This window comes from Astatotilapia calliptera, chromosome 2 (assembly GCF_900246225.1).
Source record: "Astatotilapia calliptera chromosome 2, fAstCal1.2, whole genome shotgun sequence".
Taxonomy (NCBI): domain Eukaryota; kingdom Metazoa; phylum Chordata; class Actinopteri; order Cichliformes; family Cichlidae; genus Astatotilapia; species Astatotilapia calliptera.
In genome coordinates, this window is record NC_039303.1 from 13,357,513 (window position 1) to 13,379,438 (window position 21,926).

General features: G+C 40.8%; 1 protein-coding gene across 4 annotated transcripts in view; it reads left to right on the top strand.

The window, feature by feature from the left end:
* The first annotated feature begins 1,575 nt into the window (after window positions 1–1,575).
* Window positions 1,576–21,926, top strand: part of glra1 (glycine receptor, alpha 1) — a 133,318-nt gene continuing 112,967 nt past the window's right edge. For all 4 annotated transcript variants that reach the window (XM_026185126.1, XM_026185135.1, XM_026185144.1 and 1 more), the window contains exon 1: window positions 1,576–2,235. In XM_026185126.1, coding sequence (XP_026040911.1) covers window positions 2,165–2,235 — 71 coding nt within the window. In that variant the 5' untranslated portion in view covers window positions 1,576–2,164. The remainder of the gene's footprint in view (window positions 2,236–21,926) is intronic.

Sequence of the window (21,926 nt, forward strand, 5' to 3'; positions counted from 1 at the left end):
ACATATTACAGTCAGCCCATAAAAAAGATGATCCCGCGATGCCCCTTCACAGTTGCCTCCTCATGCACCTCCAAACTTCAAATCTCTCCAATTTCATCTCGAGTTGCATCAAAGCCACGTCACAGGATCAATTTCATCTAAAAGAGTGAAGAGGAGTTCACCAAAGCTGCAGCACCTTATGGCAAATAAAGAAACACTAAACAAAGACATGTATTTGGTACCAAAGTGTTAATAAGTCATATTCAGACATGACTCCATTCAATTCAATTTTATTTATACAGCACCAAATCACAACAATAGTCACCTCAAGGTTTATATTGTAAGGTAGACCCTACAATAATACATACAGAGAAAAACCCAACAATCATATGACCTCCAATGAGCAAGCACTTTGGCGACAGTGGGAAGGAAAAACTCTCTTTTAACAGAAAAAAAATCTCTGGCGGAACCAGGCTTGGGGAGGGGCGGCCATCTGTCGCGGCTGGTTGGGGAGAGGAAAGTTAATCCTTTTAAACAGTGAAACGGATGCACTGTGAAGGCCCTTCGATCATGATAAGAACATAAAAATGAATCAGATTAAAACTTTGATCTCTTCTGCTCACGGATTTGTTTCATTGATTTGTGAAATCAGACAGTGTGAGCTTTTGCCTCCTCCCTCAGTTCAGCAGGAGCAGCTCGGTGTGTTTTAGTGAGGGCTCCTCTCCCTTCCCGTAACTCAGATCACAGACACGTGATTTATCACTTTTACAAATATTAAAGGTCTGCACGCTCAGTCTTTAGTAAGTTCGCTGATATTTCCTCAGGGGATCCACGTATGAGGGGCAGAAGCTCATACCCAGCTAGTGACACCTCCCCCAGCCAGTCATCGGCGTCCTTCAGCCCCGCGCAGCCCAATGGGGCACGCTGTGGGCGTGTCCTTTCGCGGTGAGTGGCTTTTTCGGAGTTTGGTAAATGACTGCAGCAAGAAAGCAGACCAGAGCGCACGAGGCTGTGTCCGCCTCCGTGTTTCACCTCCGTGCACGTGTGTGCGCGCTCTCTTCCGCCATGGAACGGGTCCACACGAGTCGGCGAGCACGTTAACGACACTCCGACGGGATTGCTTTTTGTTCTTTCTCTCGGTTTAGCGGAGCTGGTGTTCCGGTGCTGGTACTGGGGCGGGAGCGCAGCGGCGGCCGCCGGTGAGTCTCCAAGTTGAGCGGCAGCGGACAATGGGAGCAGCCGAGCCGGGCTGCTGCAGAGACCGCTACTACTACTGCTCACCCCGGGGAGCCGCCGCCGAGCAGCAGGAGGAGGAGAGGGAGAAAAGGAGGCACACCTGCTCCACCTGCAGACCCTCCTCTCCGAGCAGCAGCCCCGTGCGGGTCCGGGACGTGTGTAGGATGTGGGTGAGGAAAGCTGCGGCTCTGTCCTCGCGCTGGATTTGGGGAATATAAAGCGCACGTGCACTCTTCTCGAGCCCTCCTGAGAGCGTGAGCCTCCCGCAGACCCACTGCTGAAGGAACCGGAGGGGATGTGTTTCGTTCCCGCTGTCGGCGCCGCGGACCGCACGCGCTGGACTTTAGAGTGATTGGATGTAACTGTGGCTCAGTTGACAGGATCCCGTGATCTCGTCTCGAGACCCCCACCCACCCCCTTCTCTCCCCCCTATTCTTCCCCCTTTTCCCTCCCCTCCCGAACCAGAACCCGGATGAGCTCCGTACCCACTGCCCGCCTCTGTCCGTGGTCCTGAACACAGTCTCCTGGCGGATTTAGTGGATTGTTCCCCCCAAAAAACCCTCCTGCGTGGAGGCGTGAGAGCGGACATCAGCATGATTTCATGGAGACTGAGGTCATGAGCATCCCGCGGCTCGGCACCGGCGACTCCGGGATCTGAAACCCACACACACAGAGACACACACACACACACACACACACACACACACACACACACACACACACACACACACAAAAAAGGTGGAACATTTTCGGTTCACCTTGGAGGTCATAAACCAGAACCGCGACCCCCCCTCCCCTCTCACCCTCATCTTCCTCCTTCTCTTCTTCCACTAAAGGCTTTTTTTGGTCTTTTTTTTTTTTTTTGGAGGGGACTTCATCCTCTCCAGAGCGTGACCCCCCTCCTCCCCTTCCCACCACCTCCACACACTCCCCCTCCCCTCTAAACAAAATGAGACTGGCAAAAATGTGCCGACTAAACGTGCTGGGGATCTATTTGTGGCAAACGGTTGTGTTTTTCAGGTAAGCAGAAGCATGAAATGGACTTCATGAGTGCAAAATAACGACGTGTGTGTCATTGCTTTTCAGAAAATGGAAAATATGAATTTACATTTTTATTGCTTTGCAGCCCTACTGTTGGGCGGGGGGAGGGGGGCGTTCATGTGCAAACTTATGAAAGTTGTGTTCGGGTTGCGTGTCTCATTGCTCTTGAGCATGTAAAGGAAGTTGAATTAAGTTGCAGTGAATCCAGACAGGACGGTAAAAGAGGAAACAGCGACCACTAGCGGGCGATGTGTGTTTATGGTGTCAGCGGTCATGTTTGGGGGAAAGGAGCCTGTCGGAGTCACGTGCTCTCTGACAGTCATGTTAAAGCAGGTGTTGCTCATAGCAGACAGTATGTGGAGGGGACATGGTGAGGTTTGTGAATACCTCAAACGGCTCGGAGCAGCCTTGTATCCTGGAAATCCACATTCCCATTTGTCTCACTGGTTCAATAAGACAATCGCTTATTGTGAGTTTTCTTCTGTCATTAACAGACATCCAGTAATCGAGCTCCTTGTACATAATACAGCCAAAGAGGAAAAATGTAAGGACACTGTTTCTGTTGATGGGATAAAACATATTCAGAGACAGTACTTTGTCAGCCATTCAATGCAAACATATTTTTCATGTAGATCTCCAGGTCATCTCCAGGCCGGCTCCCTGTTTGTCATTGTCCCCCTTTCACAAACCTGCTAAATGTACCTGACCAGAACAGGAAGTGGCAGCCATTGTTTTGGTGATGCAGATGATGAAACTCTGTCAGCTGATGACATGGAGGTGACGATGCTCAGATGGGTTTTTTTTTTTGGATTGAACAGTTTTACTGGGGCTGAAAAACTTCAAATCAGTCTTCACCCTCCATTATATAATCATTATTATTTGAATTACTGCTTTGGAAGTATTCTTGACCAGATGACCAACACAGATTTTTTTTTAGGTTGCCAAGATGAGTCCAATTGTATAGAAGTCTATGAGAGTCTACTGCTCTGTGAGCTCAGTAAAAATGGTCTCAGCGGCTGGTTTCAAGTCTTATTCAATGCAACTACATATTCATTCTCCAAATCCCGTAGATGATACAGTAGTTTCTGCAGACAGTTGTGCAGAGCAGAAGTATGAAGCGCCTTAACTGGTGGAAAACACAAGAAGTGCTTCAAACTGCACTCTACTTTCCAATGTCACAGTTAAACGAGCCGGCTTTCTGATTCTGTGCAGCATGTTGGAAACTGAAAAGGAGCCTATTTATAGTTACCAGCTGTTTCTTCCAATTTACGCTGAATGCATATTATAATATTATCTCTCACTATTATTTGCTAACGTGTTCGGGTCCTGTGCGCGTTCCCAGCCTGCAGGTTCCTGCACGTTTCGTTTTATTGCATCACACGTGGATCTCATTTCCCTGCACGTCGCCTGGATTTCATTATGTCGAGTATCACTAGTGTTTTTCTACCTGCTGCAGTGACTACTTTCCAGTGAATAAGGCGGCCATTTACCGTGAGGGACATGGTGCTTTTGTAGGAGGGGGCTGCAGGAGTTTTGCATTCAGTGCACACTGTTTAGTTAATGAAGCAGAGTTGGGATATTGCCGTCTCAGCTCCTCACGCCTGGACTCTGCAGTTCCCTGCTTAATTGATATCTCTTTCCTCCATCCTGACCCACACACCCCCCCACACCTCATTCCACATTCAGCCTCATTACTAAACATTGATTAGCCCGTCAATGGCTGGGGCCAGACCTGATGAATACACATTTAATGCCTGCACATATCTCGCTCACTCACTGGCTCTGTCCACACTCGTAGTATTCATCAAACAGGCAGCAGAGGAGAGCTAGGAATTTAGATTGGACCTGCAGGAAACATTCATCTAACGACCTGTTTCATCTTGCATTAGGCTCAAATCCGAGATAATGTCCTTTTTCCCTGAAAAAGTCTCCTTTTTTAAATCTAATCAGTTGCCGTTTTTAAGAAAATTGGGACTAAAATGTTTTGGAATGTTTTTACTTTATCAGTGGCAACAGCAGCTACAACTGTAAACCCGTGAAGGTTTGTCCAATCTAAGATTCAGTCATTCCTCATCTCATGAACAATTCGTTGTTTATATTAGGAAGGTTCTAGAAATGACAGTCAGTACCAACACAGCGTAGCTCGGATATTAATGTGGACAGTCGGCACAAAATCTATGATAGAAAATTTTTTTTTTAAAAAGGATTAAAGACTCAATCAATAAACACATTTTAAATGAAAGTATAAACAGTCTGTTTAAAGCGCACAGGAACATTTGCTGTCCAAGTTTCCTACATAAAAAGCAAATTCATGCAACAAAAGATATATTTAAAATAATAAATGATACTATTAGTCTATACTTCATCCAGAGCAGCTTCAGATTATTCACATTAATTGAACTGCTACTGTGGATGAGAAAGTGCAGTGCTACATTATCAGCCAACGCTTGTTATCTCATTGCTTCAATAAACTGTGCAGGTGCAGCGCATGAACAAATACCTATTAATTAACATTATCATTAGTAATAAAGTCATGCTTCACTTATACTAGAGCAGAGTCAAAGAGCCTATTCATTGGCTACAGCTGTCAATCAAACCTTAAAAATAATGTAAACTAATAAGTTATTGTTTGTATATGTATGGTGTCTGCATAGTTGTTATGAAGGAATTAGAGATGTATGGAACTGAGTCACTGCTGGAGCCCCAGCTGGACGTTTGAGAAACTGCAGTTTAAAGGTAGCAGTTTAAATAGCTCATGTAGTAAAAGTACAACATACTGTAAATGTCCACAGTAAGGCTAACATTTCAATCTGTTATTCTGTCTCTTGAGTTACAGGTTTATCAAAATCATTTAGGGTTCGTATTCTGTCATCACAGTAATCTCATAGAGATGCTGAGCTACTGCTGAAAGCTCATTCATAATTTCTTGCAGCACATTTTAGGACAAACTGCATGAAGTGAGCTGTAAATTTTGGATTCAAGCAAAGAGATTTATGCCCGGGGTATGTTCTTAATATTAAATAGCAGAAAAGAAAATGCCAACAAACTGATAAACAATATTCTCACATATAACCCTCAAAAAATACTTGTATTTTTATTCTTCTATCAGCATCACTCCATCATTTAACCCCAATAACAAAAATATATTTCCCTTTAATTTCTTGATTTCTGTATGGAAAGGAGCTCAGAACCTCCAGCAATGTTGCTGTGCGTTACCCATGAACGATCACACCGTATCTGAGCCTGAATCGCTGGAACAGACTTAAAGTGCACGAGCTGAACATCACGTGCTCCTCAGTCCTGCGGCACATCGTCTGCTTCTATTGACCGCTCGAGCAGGAACGATTAATCAAACGGGTCAGTGCTGCATTTAGAGAATGCCAACGCACAAACCAGCAGGGAATGCCAATCAGTCACTCACAGTGATTGACAGGCATCGAAACAGCCGCCGACATGTCTGCCGTATTGGTTTTCTACCAGGTGGGAGGTCGTTGGAACAGCAGAATCTTATAGGAAGCTTTGGGGACGGCTGTCCTCTGTCCACACATATCGATGTGTTTATTTTTACAAAAGGAGAAGCTAATCATCCTAAAACTGGAACATGGAACAAACTGGAACAAACATACGTTTGTCATGAAGTCTTCTCGAGGGAAATTTATTTATATTTGGTTTCAGATGCAGTTATACAGTTATTTGTGATCTTAAAGGTGTGCTGGAGCAGGAAAAAGAGAATTAGATGCCTCTCTGTTGACAGTTTAGTTATTTAAAGCCAATCAAGCATCGGGGGTAATTTGCAGGAAGGGTCACTCAGTTTTTTTATGGCTTCATTTGCTGAATCGCTGCTGCAACAAATAAAGCACCTTCAGGTTTTCAGCTTCTTAGAGAAACAAACTGCATCCCTTTATTTTTTTGATCAGCTGCACATCTGCCTCCCTATGATAACACAGACTGATCACCTCCGTTGTTTGCGGGTGCTTGCACGTGTCGTTATTATGTACAAAAGCGCCAGCCTTCAGTCTCTATCCTGAATGAAATGTGCAGAGTGACCTTTTCCTCTGTACATTTCTATTTTCAATAAAAATCTTTTTTTAAATGGAAACATGAGTGGAAACAGTCACCTGCTGCTTGAAGGTAACCTTGAGCTGGCCTTGACGAGGCGGCTGTATGTCGGGATCTCTTCTCTTTGGGAGCGGGACGTACTCCGACCTGCTCACCTCCTTCATGTCTCAGAGTAAATTAAATCCGACTCTGTCAGTTCATGAAATAAATTGATGTTGAAATCTGGCAATTTAGAGAAGGTCATTCGATGGCTTTCTTAAGTGATTTCAGGCAGCGGATGTCAGACTGATATTAAATTGAAGTATTTTAAAGGGGTGGAGTGGAAACTAGGAGAGGAGGGACATTTTAAAGAGGACAAACTGACCTCGGTGGTTTGTTCATTAAATGAAAGGTCAGCTTTCACGTAGATGGCCAGAAAAACAAATCCGTGACAGAATGACTTGCACGAATGTCATGTTACCTGGAGTGATATTTCACTTCAGTCTAGTTCTGGCTTTCATTAGCTGTGTAAGTGTTGTGACTCAGTGCCGGCTGTCATCTGTATTTACAGTCACATTACAGACCTCCCTGCGAGTTCCTATAACAAATTCTGATTCTGTCTAAGAACTTAAAGCATGAAGAGAAAATGAACGTCTGCCTGGGTTCAAGTTCAAGGTCGAACTTGAAGTGAAAAAGACGAGATGCACCGTTCATGAATATAATGTACATTTAAGTGGATACTTAACCTGATAAATGTGAATTAGATGCAGTTTTGACTCTCACTAAAATTCTGATGCAAATACATTTAGACCATTGGGACCTATTTTATTTTCTAATATTCCAGCAAAAGTACGTCTTTGTGCTGATGATACTGTCATATAAACACATGCTCCCTCCAAGTTCTTGTGCAGACAGCACAAGAACTTCAGACTGCATTTCACTCATTTCAAACTGCTTTGCTGCAGTTAATTAATTATTTAAAATTCATGATCTTCATGTATCCATGCCCACCACTGATGCTATTATGTTAAACACTTGTGTTTAACAAAAGAAGGAGAAACATTACATATAGGCTGTTCTGCTGCAGAAAAAAAGTGCAAAGCAAAAATCCAACCCTACCATGTCATGTCGATCAATATTATTCCAAAGAACACAACATTGACTGGTTAAGAAGACTTAATTTTTTTTTCTTGCTTATTCCTAAGGATTACAGATTTGGTTTAAATAAATCAGTGAACGGTGTTGGAACACTCTGAAAAATTAAAAGGATTAAAGAGGCAATCAATAAAAACATTTTAAATAAAATTACAGAAACTATTTACCGGTAAGTGAAATATATTAATTGGAGGTCTGTTTAAATGAACATTTAATGTCTAACTCCAATTTTCCTACATGCAGAGCAAATTCATGCAACTTTAGACCGTTGGTCGTTAAGTAAAACCAAAAATGCAAAAGATATATTTAAAATAGTAAATAATACCTTTAGTCTATACTTCATCCAGAGCAGCTTCGGATTAGCATTAGGATTCAACTATATTGTCATTACACATGTATAAATACAGGGTAATGAAATACAGTGATTATTCACATTAATTGAACTACTAACATGGATGAGATGGTGCAGTGCAACGTTATCAGCCAAAGAGTATGCAAAACAAAAATCCAACCTTACCATGTCATTTTGATTTATATTATTTAAAGAAATACGTCATTGACTGGTTAAGAAGACTTGATTTTTTAAAACTTATTCCTAATTCTTTCCTAATTCCTAATTTTTTGGTTTAAAGAAGTCATTGAATGGTGTTGGAGCACTCTGAAGTAAAGACAAAGCTTCATATTTATCAAACAGATTTTTTGTATCATTACAGGATTTTATCAAAATATTGTAGACTGCACTGCAACCCAGAATGTCCCCCTCATGTTTCCTTTTGTACTTAAGAGAGAATTCTGTGAAAGATAAATAATAAACTACCAGAGAAAGCAGATGTGTGACACTTGGGGTCATTTCGAGCATAAAATAAAGCGTGTTTCCACTTTTTACCCAGAATTGTTGTCCAGGATCTCCCAGGGGTTCGTTCTGATTTGACTTCCACAGCAGATCCAAAGATGAAGCAAATTAGTCTGCTGACATATCAAAAGCACAAAAGCCTCAAATTGCCTCTGAATGTTGCAAACTGCAAAATTGGACATCAAAAACTGAACCTTGCTGTCACTCACACAATAAAATCTCCTCCATCCTGATTATTTTCACCTTTGTTCTACAAGCTAACAGTAACACAAAATGAAGGGATCAAACTATTTGATGGCACACCGTTGGGCTTTCTTTTCTGAGTTGGGAATGCTCCCATAAAATCTATTGGGTGTATTAAACATCAGCAATTGATAGTGAAGGATGGGAGTGAACAAAGGAGATTATCAGCTTTAGCTGCTGCAAACTGCTGCACATAATTCAGGATTCAATAATCCTCTTTTGATCCCCAGAGGGACAAAGATGTCTTTTATGCCTTCCTGCTGTGAACTTGGTCATTAGGGTTCACAATTCAGGGATGGGGTCAGACCTGGAGCAGAGCAGGCGGGGTGAGATTTGCACTAGAGCACTGCCAAAAGCAGTCCTAGAAATCATCCCTTGTCAGTTAGCATACTCACTGCTCAGCCGAATTAAAGCAACTGTTTCATTTATGCGTCTGCCCTCAGGGTGTTTCTTTGTTCGTAGCCGATATTTATTACTTGCATCTCCTTTCATAACAAATCATAACATATATATTTTTCTCCTGTGATCAATTTCCCTGAGTCGTCTAACAAAAAACAATCGACTTCTCTGGTGGAGTTCACCTTCATCTGCAATAATGAACTTCTGGGCAGGTTCATTTCCAAAACTTGATATATGATAATACATTATTGATCAGCAGACAGTGACAGATTTTCACCATAACTAACAGAGTACATTATCAATGGCCTCTCAGAGCTGTAACTGAGTTAAAGCAAAGGTGAATTCCTGGAAATGTCGGGAGCTGCTGTGCACTTCTGAAATTAAAGTGCTGCTGGACGATGGCAGAAGCTGTTGATGAGAGAGGAGCGTTTCTGAAGAGTTTTTTCTGACTTAGAACTCGGTTTAACGACCACTTTGGCAAACGCTGCTCGTTCCTTTTGCGATGGGTTTAGTAGACGGAGAATATATGACAACCAGGATGTGTTTTCACAACCTTCAGATCTGAAAATGAAATCCTATATTTATTTTAAATTTTAAATAAAAAAGGGAAGATGAGCATTTTACAGTCCTGCTGAATGGAGCATTAAAGTTCTACATCATGTTTAAAACATAAAAATGACTTGAATGTGATAGTAAGATAGTAAGAGATAATGTAAAGAAAAAAAAAGAAAATATTAGAAAAAGCACTGATAAGGCTTCCTTCTGTGGTAGTTATGTGCAAGTTATGTCCAAAGTATCATGACTACGTGCATTTTAAACACAGCAGCTCCTGATGGGAATCAAACGCACAACCTTGCTTTGCCTTTGCTGAACTTTAACACATTCTCGTACATTTGTGAATATCAAACACAGACTGCTGCATACAGCCACAGCATCCTCAAACCTGACTGTTCACAAGCACATGGCCTGAAACCAGAACACGTCAGTACCAACAGCCTCGTGCTGTCTTCACATCCTTCATCCTAGACCAAGGGTGTCCAACTCCAGGCCTCGAGGGCCCGTGTCCTGCAGGTTTTAGACGTGTGAGCTGATTTAAATGGCTAAATGACCTCCTCAACATGTCTCGTAGATCTCCAGAGGCCTGGTAATGAACTAATCGTTTGATTCAGGTGTACTGACCCAGGGTGAGATCTAAAACCTGCAGGACACTGGCCCCTGAGGCCTGGAGTTCCCCACCCCTGTCCTAGACTAAAAAATGAACTCCATGCAAGTGTGAAAACCACACGTCAGTCTGATGTTGTTTGATATGAACATTAAAATGCTGAATGCTTAAACATCTAGGGTACGACGTGTTTGCTGGGCGAGGCAGCCTATCTGTTAGTGCCAGGGAAGCGAGCAGCCCTTTGCTTTCCCGAGTGTTACTAAACGCCAGGATGAGATCAATTAGGGATTCGGGTCTTCAGAGGCTTTAAGAACATAATGAGGAACACTTAGGGCTAATGATTGGAGTCTTGCATTAGCCCACACCTCTCCTTTGCTCTGGCGTTTCTCTCTGCTCGCTGTGTGCATATGAGACACCGACGCTGGGCAACTCAGCTGTTTTTCCTTCTCCTCTGCTGCCTCAGCATTGGCCGCAGCTCTCCACAGCAGCACGGGCCAGCGCTGATCTGAAATAATTAAAGCAAATCCCGACTTTGATCACGGAGAGCCGGAGAAGATTAGGCGCGGGTTGTGTGCCACTTATATCAGCTGACTGTGAGCCTCTTCGGTCCTCGTGGCCCTGTTCCAACTATAGACGGGTATGTGTTTACATATCAAACAGCCGTGACAGAAAGAACCTCTGAGGCTGAAATAATAATACTTACAGTAAAGATACAGTCTGCAGTATTAGACCATTGTTTACTGTGGTACTGTTAATATCAGAGTAAATGCCTTGGACATGATTTTTTGTTTCCTTTAGAACTTTGTAGAGGACACTTTCTGGTGATGCTTACGTTATGGGAAATGCAGGATGCATGTTGTTCATCTGTTACTGCAAGTTTCAAATGCTTGTGATAACTGTGCTGAATATCATTTATTGTAATTTCTGGTGTCTTTGCCAGGACTCTCTTGAAAGGTGAGCCTTTTACCTGGATAAAAAAGTGATATATATATATATATATATATATATATATATATATATATATATATATATATATATATATATATATATATATATATATATATATATGTATTAGTCTGAGGGGTGAAATGATCATTTTGAGTTAAATGCAGCTGAAATATATCAAATCAAATGTTATATATAAAATAACACTTTTATTGCTGTTGACAAAATAGCTTTTATTTTGGAAAGAGCCATTTCTCTGTAATAAACTCTCTTTTCCACAGATAAGTGATTTCTCCATCGGATACATTTATTTTTTTTATTATTTTGATGTTTCAGCAACATTTAATTTAAAAACTGTACTTTCGAGTTAAAATAAATATTTATAATTTTAATAACTTAAAATAGGCATGAACATTTTTTTGTATCAAAAAAATATCGAACCGTGACACCAAAGTATTGAAAACGAACCGAACTGTGAATTTTATATATATATATATATATATATATATATATATATATATATATATATATATATATATATATATATATATATATATGTATACATATACATATATATATATATATGTAGATATATATGTATATATATAATTTTATATATCTTTTATACTTTTATAACAAAATTACATAGAAAATATACATGTAAACATGTAAATACTGAATACTCAAATAAATGATAAATAAATACTGTAAAATACTCAAAGCCATTATTTATTTGAGTAGAGCTCTCAGTTTATACAACAAATACCTAAAACTATTAAAACAAACGTATGAATGTATCTAGAGTGTCACCCTGTTGCTGTGCACGTTGTCTCAGTGCAGGGCTGTCAGTGTTGTGGAGCTATAAAAAACACGAGCAGCACCTGTGCATGTCTTCCTTCTTCTGTGGTGCTGAAGCTGTCACGCAGTCCAGCAGAAGGACTTTTACAAGCCAGGCAGACAGCATTATGTAGATATTATTAGAAAAGGCGCTCCGTGGTAGCTCACAGCTGGAGTCTCTGTCTCCAACATGAGAAATTAAGGCCAAAATAGTCAAGCGTCCACAGCAGAGCTTGCTTCTAATTGTGTGTGTGCTGTATTATCCTCGTGCCAGGCTGTAGTGGCTGTGCCTGGTGAGATGTCAAGTGTCCACAGACATCGACGCCGGCTCCTCGAGCCTTAATGCATTTTTCCTGATTCTGCCTGCAGTTCAGTCAGTCAGACAGGTAGGTGGAACATTACGTTTGCTGGGTTATTCATAGAAACAGAATATCTACACATTCAGTGTGGAGAGCCTGTAATGACATTAAAGCAGGTGGGTTTTTAAAAGGACTCATCTGATCTGTTCGCCCAAGCGTTTATGCAAATGGGGCAGACACCTGGCAGATGTTTGGACTCGATGAATATGTATTTTGTGGAGCAACAGAAAAAGACATATTCAAAACGCACCTTTTCTCTCAGTGTGTTTGGGAAACGGGTCAGTTTGACTCTGTTTTTCAGTGACACACGTAACTTGCGTAACTTTTAATATTAAAATTTTGGGGTTTGAGCTGAATAATAATTATAAGATGAGCAGACTCAAACAAATGGTGAGCATAGTGTCTGCTGAGAACACAAGAATACTGAGATGAAGGGTCCAGTTGTTGATCTCAGGCGTTTTACTCCCATCATCAGGTTTTAATTTCAGTTTTGCAATAAAAATGGCATGCATGGGAGAAGTGCTAATTGTCTTACACAGAGTGCACCACAGAGAGGTATATTGCACAGCTGCACTGGGATCAGACAGGGGTAAGGGGAAAATGGGGACAAAGAGGACAGGTTTACATAAAGGGGGACAACTCTGTGAGGCTCAAATCAGGGAGCAAGTGTCCCGCTGAGCTTGGATTACAACCATAGCTGCTATGAGTCTGGACCTTTAAACATCAGGTTCCAGCTGTGTGATAACTGCTGATTATTCTTTTCTCGCCTGCGGATCGTCCAGGGATTTAATGAAACCTTTGTTTATTCACATATTTCAAAAGCTGAGGGCTCAGCAGTCTCAGAAAACCGAGCTTAGGCGGCCATTTAAGGAGGCAGCTAGTGTCTTTATCTATGGGGCGGGCTGGTTTGATCCCTGGCTCCTCCAGTCTGCATGTCAGAGTGTCCTCAGGCAAGATACTGAGCCTCGAGTTGCCCCCGATGCATCCATCACAGTGTGTGTGAATGTTCGGGAAGGCACTTAGGCATAGATATGGGTTTGTGTGTGTGTGACTGAGTGAATGAGGCTGGTACTAAAAGCACTTTTAGGGCTCAATTAGAAAAGTGCTGTATGCGTAAGAGTCCATCTCTTTAAGTAAGGAGAAGCAAACAAAGATGAATCAAAAGGGGACGGTCCACAGACTTCCAAAATTATTCCACAAAACCAAAAGTTCATTAGTTAGAAACTTTATTGTTGACCTGCTTTTCCCATTTAATTTCATGTCATGCAGGAAACACTAATCCTGCCTGTAAAATGAGCATAAAATGTGTAGACGAGATAATGTAAATCAATCAAATTCTTTATCCCTCAGGGGGAAATTCAGAGCACAGCATCAGCACATTAACCGTCACAGCACTGAGCTGACATCCCACTAAAATCACAGACTCTGTCATTTCAGCTCCTCAAGTTTTCTACAGGGATCATGTTTTGAGTGTCTCATATGTGTGTTTCCTTTATCTATAACAAATATTTCTAATTTTCCAAAATGTTATATTGTCAGTGGTATTGGTTTTCAAATATTTGTATGCAAAAATGACTTTAAAAACACAAACTGTACAAACCAAGTTACATTTATCACTTTTTCTATGATTTAAAAACTAAAAAATGTAAAAGTTCACATATATACAGCACATAATGTGAATTTTAACTGCTCTGTGATCACCAACAAAATCATTGTGTTTTTTTCATACTTTGTTACAATTTAACAAACATTTGAAAATATGCTATATTTGTGCAGAAATGCTTGAAATATTACTGAAAAATCTGAAAACAAGAGTCTGATTATGGAATAATTAACAGCAGAATGATCATTGAAATCAAAGTCTATAATTTAATACACATACATATGTCTTCAGGGTCAGAAATGACACTTATGTTAAAGCATTGAACAGTTATAGGAGACGTAGATTCAACTGCAAGTAAACAACAAGAAATGAAAAATCACATAGAAATATCACATTCACTCTCTGTATACAGCAAACCAGTCAGTCGATCAGTTTTTAAATGTTTTTACAGAATCTGTTGATATTATTTTTACTCTGTCAGAAATCCCCCACAGCCCACACTTTGTGCCGTAACAATTACACAATCTGGAACTTGATTATTCTCTAGTTTAAGGTCAACAAAACCAGACTCCCCCTCGAAGAGTTCACAGTTTCAGTGTAATTCAGTGTCACCTCACGCTACATGTCCGGGAAAAATGATCTTTGTGTCAATGGCACGCTGGTGTAATCTGTGACTAATCTGGTTGTCATCAGCCGAGCTCTGTGCGCGTTCACCGCTAATTTGGAAGCATTTCACACGGGTCTTATGCTTTTATTGTATCATCTGTGCGACGAGGGCCATGCCCAACAACAGAAATTTGTTTTTCTCTAAGAGCTTGATCCGATCTCACTCCCACCGGCCGTTGTTGTAAAGAGGATTAAGCGCCGATTCGTCACATTGCTGCAGGAATTATCGGCACAGAGATAATCTTTGATCCACCTAATTTGTTGTCACTGAGAACAGAACTGGATGTGTGACGGGTCTCAGAGTCCTGATGTCTTAATAATAGTAATGGATTGGATTTATATAGTGCTTTTCAAGGCACTTTACAGAACTGTTCATTCACTCTCACATTCACACACTGGTGGAGGCAGCTACAGTTGTAGCCACAGCTGCCCTGGGGCAGACTGACAGAAGCGAGGCTGCCATATCGCGCCTTGATATGGCAGCCTCGCTTCACCCTACTGGCCAACACCAGTAGGGTGAAGTGTCTTGCCCAAGGACACAACGACCAGGACAGAGAGCCCAGGACAGAGAGCCCAGGAATCGAACCGGCGACCTTCCGGTTACAGATGTGCTTCCCAAGCCCCTTAACCACGGTCGTCTTCTCATTGATTGGCACTGCTTCATTACAGTTTTTGGGAGATGCCATTATCGTCGTTGTCCACAGGCGTTCTGACGAGTTCTCTGAACTGTCGACACTTACAGACGATCATCAGCTGACCGCACATGCTTTGTCATTCAGTCATGTGACTATTTCAACAGGAAAGCAACTTTTAAAAAAGACAATAAGTACAACAGGGTGGAGAATTAGTGTGATTTGAGCTCAGCAGTCACAGTAATCTCAGATCATGATATCAGTTATCATAATCATACAATCATACGTATTCATTTTAACAAGAGGTATTTAATTAAAGGGGGATTTCACAGAGTTTCACCAGCGAGTGTGAGATCACATTCTTGTACCAAGTGCTAAGTTCAGGGACCATTATATTTATACAGCACCAAATCACAAGTCACTTTATACTGTAAGGTAAAGACCCTACAATGTTCATGAGCTTAAAAATGTCATCACTTTAAAATGTGATCAATGTGTAAACAAAAAGGAAATATACTGTGGCACTGCCTAAATAAGCTAAATCGCACCAACTTGTGGGGTCGGTTATGTTGACTTGTTTAAGAGTACGTGAGGAGGATGAGTCATATTAAATGTACTTTATATAGATTCTGTCATGGCCGGCGGGAGCTGACTGTGTGTTGCCTGAATAATGGATGTGGAGCATAACTTGGAAAAAATTAGTCATAAATAGTCAACAGGGACAAGAAACATGAACATAACCTGAGCAGAATCGTGAAAGGTTTAATCATGATGTGACGTGGTGGGTAAATACACAGACTATCCAACAAGGACAGAATGAAAACACACAGGCCAAATACACACAGGAGGTGATCAGGGGAAATTGAAACACATGAGGAAACAGCTGACACAAATTAACATTATGACGATGATGAAAAGTAACGCTAAGCACAATGAACATAGAAACAAGACTTCCTACCGGGACATAACGGAACGTCGACATGACATGAGCTTGACAACATGAAACATGGTTTAGAAGCACGAACCAACAAGAGAGACCTAAACACAGGGGTACTGAAAGTAAAACACTGAGGACAAGATAGACCCTATAATACAGAGAACAGGAGCACACTCATAACTAAGAATACACAGAAAAACCTAAACTAGAATTAAAACTTAAGGCGACCTGATAATAGTGCTAGAACTTAACATCCTTTCAATATGCCTAAGAAATCACAAATACAACAACAAAGTCAAAGTGCTGGGTCACAAACCCAGCCCCTGACAGATTCAGATTTACTGACCAAGTGTGTGTACACATACAATGAACTGAGCTCCCACTAGTTCTTTGCTCTCGGTGTAAATAACAACATGTACAGCTTATTTATGGTTCAGAGTGCAAAGATGTTGGAATATATGGATAATTAGTTACTATATGTCTACTATATGTAACCTGTAGTTTGGCACATTTTACCATAAAAAAGGTTCTAAACCTTAACCTAAACCTAAAAGTTTACTTTGCGTACTCTTATGTGTCGAGAGCCGTCTCAGGTTTTGTGCTACATACACCACAGTTTACAGCAACGCTGTTTTCTGGCATCAGATCCACAAACCTGAACGTCAACACTGACCTGAGCCATTAATGATGACAAGACACTCAGCCGTGCTGTCTCTTTACTGGCCAAGCTTTTGCATTAACGATCCTGTGAGTGTCTGAATAAAATCTGTTAAATAACACAAGCATGCACAGAGTTACTCAGCAGTAGCCAAAAATACAGATGGATTGGTAGAAGTAAGAAAACTTAAAATGGTATCGATTAAGATAAAGCACTAATTTAAATTAGTCCACTGAGGTGGTGCGCAGCATCAAATGTCAGTATGGAAATTAGATTCCACATCATCACTTTGAGCGCAGTGGCATCTTATCGTTGATGAAGTGAAAGGTGACAAAAATGCGTCGGATAAGAGTTTGACTGAGGACAGTGTTGTTCCCATGGAGTTTTCTTCTACTGTCATACAATTCCACAGAGACGATCACATTTACACAAGTGTAAGAATCACAGCCTTAAATCTCAGTTTTGCCTACACTGTGTGCTCAGCCACAATTAGACACAAATATCACTGACAGATCATTAAAGTCAGCTAGGAGAGATATTTGTAGATTAAAAGTTTGTACACTGGATTTAAAATAACCTTCATTAAAAATATATATATAATCAGCGTATTTGCCATTCAGTGCAAAAAACTGCTGCTGTATGATTTTTCATATTACTGAGGTTTGCCAAAAAATTGTACTTGTTGCCCCTGAAAATCTTTAATTTGGCTGAAACAAAAGCAATAAAACTTTAAACTGTTATTTATTGGAAACGTTTACTATGCAGGCAATGAATAACCAATAAATGTTAGAGAAGAGGCTGTTGAACCATGAACCATACTTTTATTTTCTATATCGGTTTTGATTACACTTATTTCACATGGTTTAAATGTGCTCTATTGCATATAAAATATTATAAATATTATCATATTTAATTGGAATACTCTGTAGAGAAAGCACAGACCACTTCACCTTTTAAGAACTTTTTCAGATTCTCTGCAGATTTGTACTTTTCTTTGCTTTCCATGTCTCAAACATCAGATTCTGTCATGCGGCATGTTTGGACAAATATTTATTTTATAAGCTTGGTGTCTGTGTGAAGTTCTTCAACATGCGTGTCCGAGTGTTTCAGATGTGTCATTTCTGCTGTATGAGGCATAACCTTTAAAACTGACTTTTAAATGAGTGAAAATGTCTTCGTGTTATTGGTTATTGATGACTAACAGGCCTGCAGCACTTTTCCAAAGTCCGACGTATGCTGCAGGTGACTCGTGAATCATATGCCAATTCAGAAAGACAGCCATCCCTCTGCTCGCTATAATTGCCCTTAAAAAATGATCATTATTGTCTCTTTGATCTGATCTGATGTGTTTCTCATATATTTCTGTGCATCACATCCTTTCTCTTTTGAATTTCTTTATAAACCGGAGCTTCTGTCGGCATTTTTTCTCAAACGTGACATTTCGGCCATCTGAGACTTTCTTCTGATCAGACTGTAAGGTGTGACACATGTCGACTCTGTGCACTGGCATTTAAAAATTGCAGGCTGGCCAAATTCCAGGGTGTTCAACTAAAGGTCAAAATTCCAGACTTTGAAAGGCCACAGATGGCACAAAATCTTCATGTATCCTGTTCCTAACTGGCCCAAAGTAAGCCTCCATCAAGGTTTGCTCCCAGTGTAAAACTGTGCAGTCTGAATCACGAGGCAGCAGACCGAGTCAAAATCCCCCCACTCAGCCTGCAGGAGATGTCATTCAGTCCCTCCAACTGTAACCGCTGCCTCTGTGTGACTGACGTGTGTCCAGCTAAACCAGGGTGGACACACAGCTTACATAAACTGATGCAGGTTATGTGAGGAAAGGCCAAAAATAAGTTATTTTGTATGTCACGGTGATATTTCCCTTCCCCAGATCATCCTTTTTAATATTTAAATAAACATTCAACATCTTACAGGGAGAGATTTCACACCTTACAAGTCAACAAAATACCAAGAAAGACAGATAAACCTAAAGCTAACAGGCTAGCAGGCTAACACAGCAACATGTCAGGTTAATCAGAAGCCTGGACAAGACTCATAATGTGACGCTTACTTAAACCTTTCACTCTGATCATCATCAGTCATGATTCTTCTAATATAATTATCTGTGTTGTGATTTACGATCATTATAATGTCGTCAGCCTCGCCGTCATTTAACAGCAAAGCCCGTCAGAAAAGAAACACGGCCTCATCCTTCATGTATGGCAGTGTGGAAAATCATTAGGGCAAAGAAAACATCAGTGAGGGGACTTTCATACAGTGCCAACGTTTCACATCGCAATTTTTATTTTTTACAATTGTGTTTGATTCATAAACACTCAATTAATACATTTTTATATTCACGTTCCTATAATATTTCTTTTCATTCATTAATTTATTTGTTAACTTCCTGTTTGCATAAAATCACCTGATCACAGTCATGTGACCACTGGGATTCTCTTTAGCTCAGTCACTCTGCAGGTGCTAGCTCTTCAGTCTTTGTAAGTACACCTGTTCCTCCCTGCTTACAGCTCCCAGTCACCTGACACACAGAGGGTAGGAGCTTCTAACAGATAGTAGCAGAAAACTCTGCCTCCCCCTGATCTTCCTTTTAGCCATTCGATTAGCAATCAGCTCTTGAGTTTCACATCAGCAGAAACAGAGATGGTCTCTTTTGATCCTTCGTTGTAGGTGTTTAACTTTTTCCTCGGCTAACTCTGTGTGCAGTTTGGTTGTGGACATTAGTGTCCAGTGCTCAGGTCCACCTGCTGGGATGTGGTGGTCTGGCAGTTGAACGTGTGCAAAAACATGTTTGTGCAGTAAACCTGATCCAGAGAAAGAACAGTGACAGTGCTAAATCTGTAATCACGTCGGCTCAGCTGACCGCGTGGACACGCTGAATAACTGTTAGCAAAGGCATCATTAGTCTTCGGTTGGGGGGTTTCCCGTGTTTATGTGGTTAGGTTTCTTCATCACGGTGATTATCATTCATCAGGCCAACTTATTTCCATCCCTGTCATTAATACTCAGTTATGATCATTATAATGTCATTATCACTGTGAAGATTTATGATTATCAACAACACCGTGAACTACTGTCAGCAATTAACACCACAGACTGATGGAGACTGTGTGTGTGTGTGTGTCATGTGACTCTGCGAGCAGCTTGGCCGGTTACCCAACAGGACGGGATGACCTTAGTGGCTGGTAGCAGTGTAGATGGAGACAGTGTCCAAACTTTCCTTACTGGTCCTTCTCCTAAACACACAAACATTTACAACACAACCACACACTCACACACACTGCTCTCCTAACCCTAACCCCCCCCCGCCCGCATGATTTGTTTTCCAGTGTTTTCACTGAAGAGGGCATGCTGGTTTGTGTGTGTGTGTGTATATTTACTTCATCATCATGCTTGTGTACACATGAGACAAGAACTAGTGAGCGATTTGTCCCTTTCTGTTTTGTTTTCCAATCACGGCTCCATCATAATTCCCGTCTTCTCCAGGCGGACTGCGATTCTGATCAGCAGTTTCCTGATAAAGCGACAGCGCCGGCCGCATTACGTGTTTATGAATTGCTAATGCCACTATTTATCAAGCTGCGCGGCACAATTTACCATATTGGAAGTCATGGTTTGCAGTTTTACATTTAGAAGGTGAGCGTGATCGACTGTATCATCTGTCATTTTAATTTATGAGAGATTAATGCAGCGGCAGCGCACTCCTCCCACACACTCATCAGGAGGTTAAATAATCATCATTCTCACATTTACTGTTCAAACTGTAAGTTTGAAAACAGGAAAGTCACAACAGACCAGCTAATTTAATGACCCTTTGAACTCAGCTAACTCTGAAATGATAAGAAAACAGCCCAAAAAGTCCTGTTGCTGCTGCCCCACTTTGTCGTCTGGACTCGAGTATCTTAGGAAATAATTTTGTCTATATTCAATCATTGATATCCTGAGCTGGGATAAAGTCATGGTGGCTGAAAACGACCGCTGAATGTTTGAGTGCTGTAAAGTGGGAATGTTCCAGCACCAAAATGAATTATTCCTCAGAAGCAAAATCCATAACATCTACTCACTCTGAGAAGGTTTGGTCCGAGTCGATCCGTCATAAAACATGCATGTCATTAAAATTCCCATTAGGCCCTGATTTTATTTATGACCTGTGTTTAGGTTCAGACGTTCAAAGAGGAGTTCGGTCAGCTTGATCGGATACTTGAAATAAAAATAAAATTTAAAAGTCATTAACATTTATTTTTCAGGGACCGGGTACAAAAACAAAGATGAAACATTGCACCAGATTTAGCTACTAGCTAATGTTCATCCACAGTCCCTGAGTAGGTAAAAAATGTATTTTATTATTATTATTTATTTTATTTGTGTTTAGAGAGAAGTGAGATGATTGTAGTCTGACGCAAGCTCAGGAACCACAGTGACGTATAAATATGCTCCCCGTGCAACAGCATGAACCGTATTCACCGTTTTTAACTATTTATATAGTAACAGTTAAACTGTCTGAGTGTTTATTTATTTATTCATTAAAAATCAGGAATCTTTTTTTTTTTTTTGTAGCAATAATATGATCATTAGAGCGAGTCATGGACCGCTGCTGAACCTGGCCTTAAAACCAGGTTTATGTGCACACGTTGCTCTGATATGATGGATTAAATGAAGCTGAAGGACACTTTTCTACACTTTGAGTGAAAATTAAGAACATTTTAAGCAAAAAGACCAAATGAAGAAAATAATAAGATTAAAATGACAGAGATACACACAGGACCAAAGAGAAGCAAAACAATCCAGTTAGTCTATAAAAATAAAAACAAAGAATGAGTTGATGTACTGATAGAAAGAGAGAGAATACATAAATTAACAAGTAAAGATTATAAGAGGAACTATTTAATAAAACCTAACTAAGGCGTGACTCAGAGCTCTGCGGTGAGTCTTTGTAGAGCTATGATGTAACTACGACATCGTTGTTTAGTCTAGATAGAAGCGCCTTAGATGCGGGGACCTTTTCCCTCCTGGGCACTTGCTCTTTGTTCTGGGCATTCTTTCCGGGGGTCGGACATCTTTGTCCCTCACGTTTTTCCACTTCTTTGTACACTCTGATAGTTTCAGCAATCTCCCTACAGGAACTTTCTGACATGTTTCAGTCCTTACATTGATGCTATGATTATTGT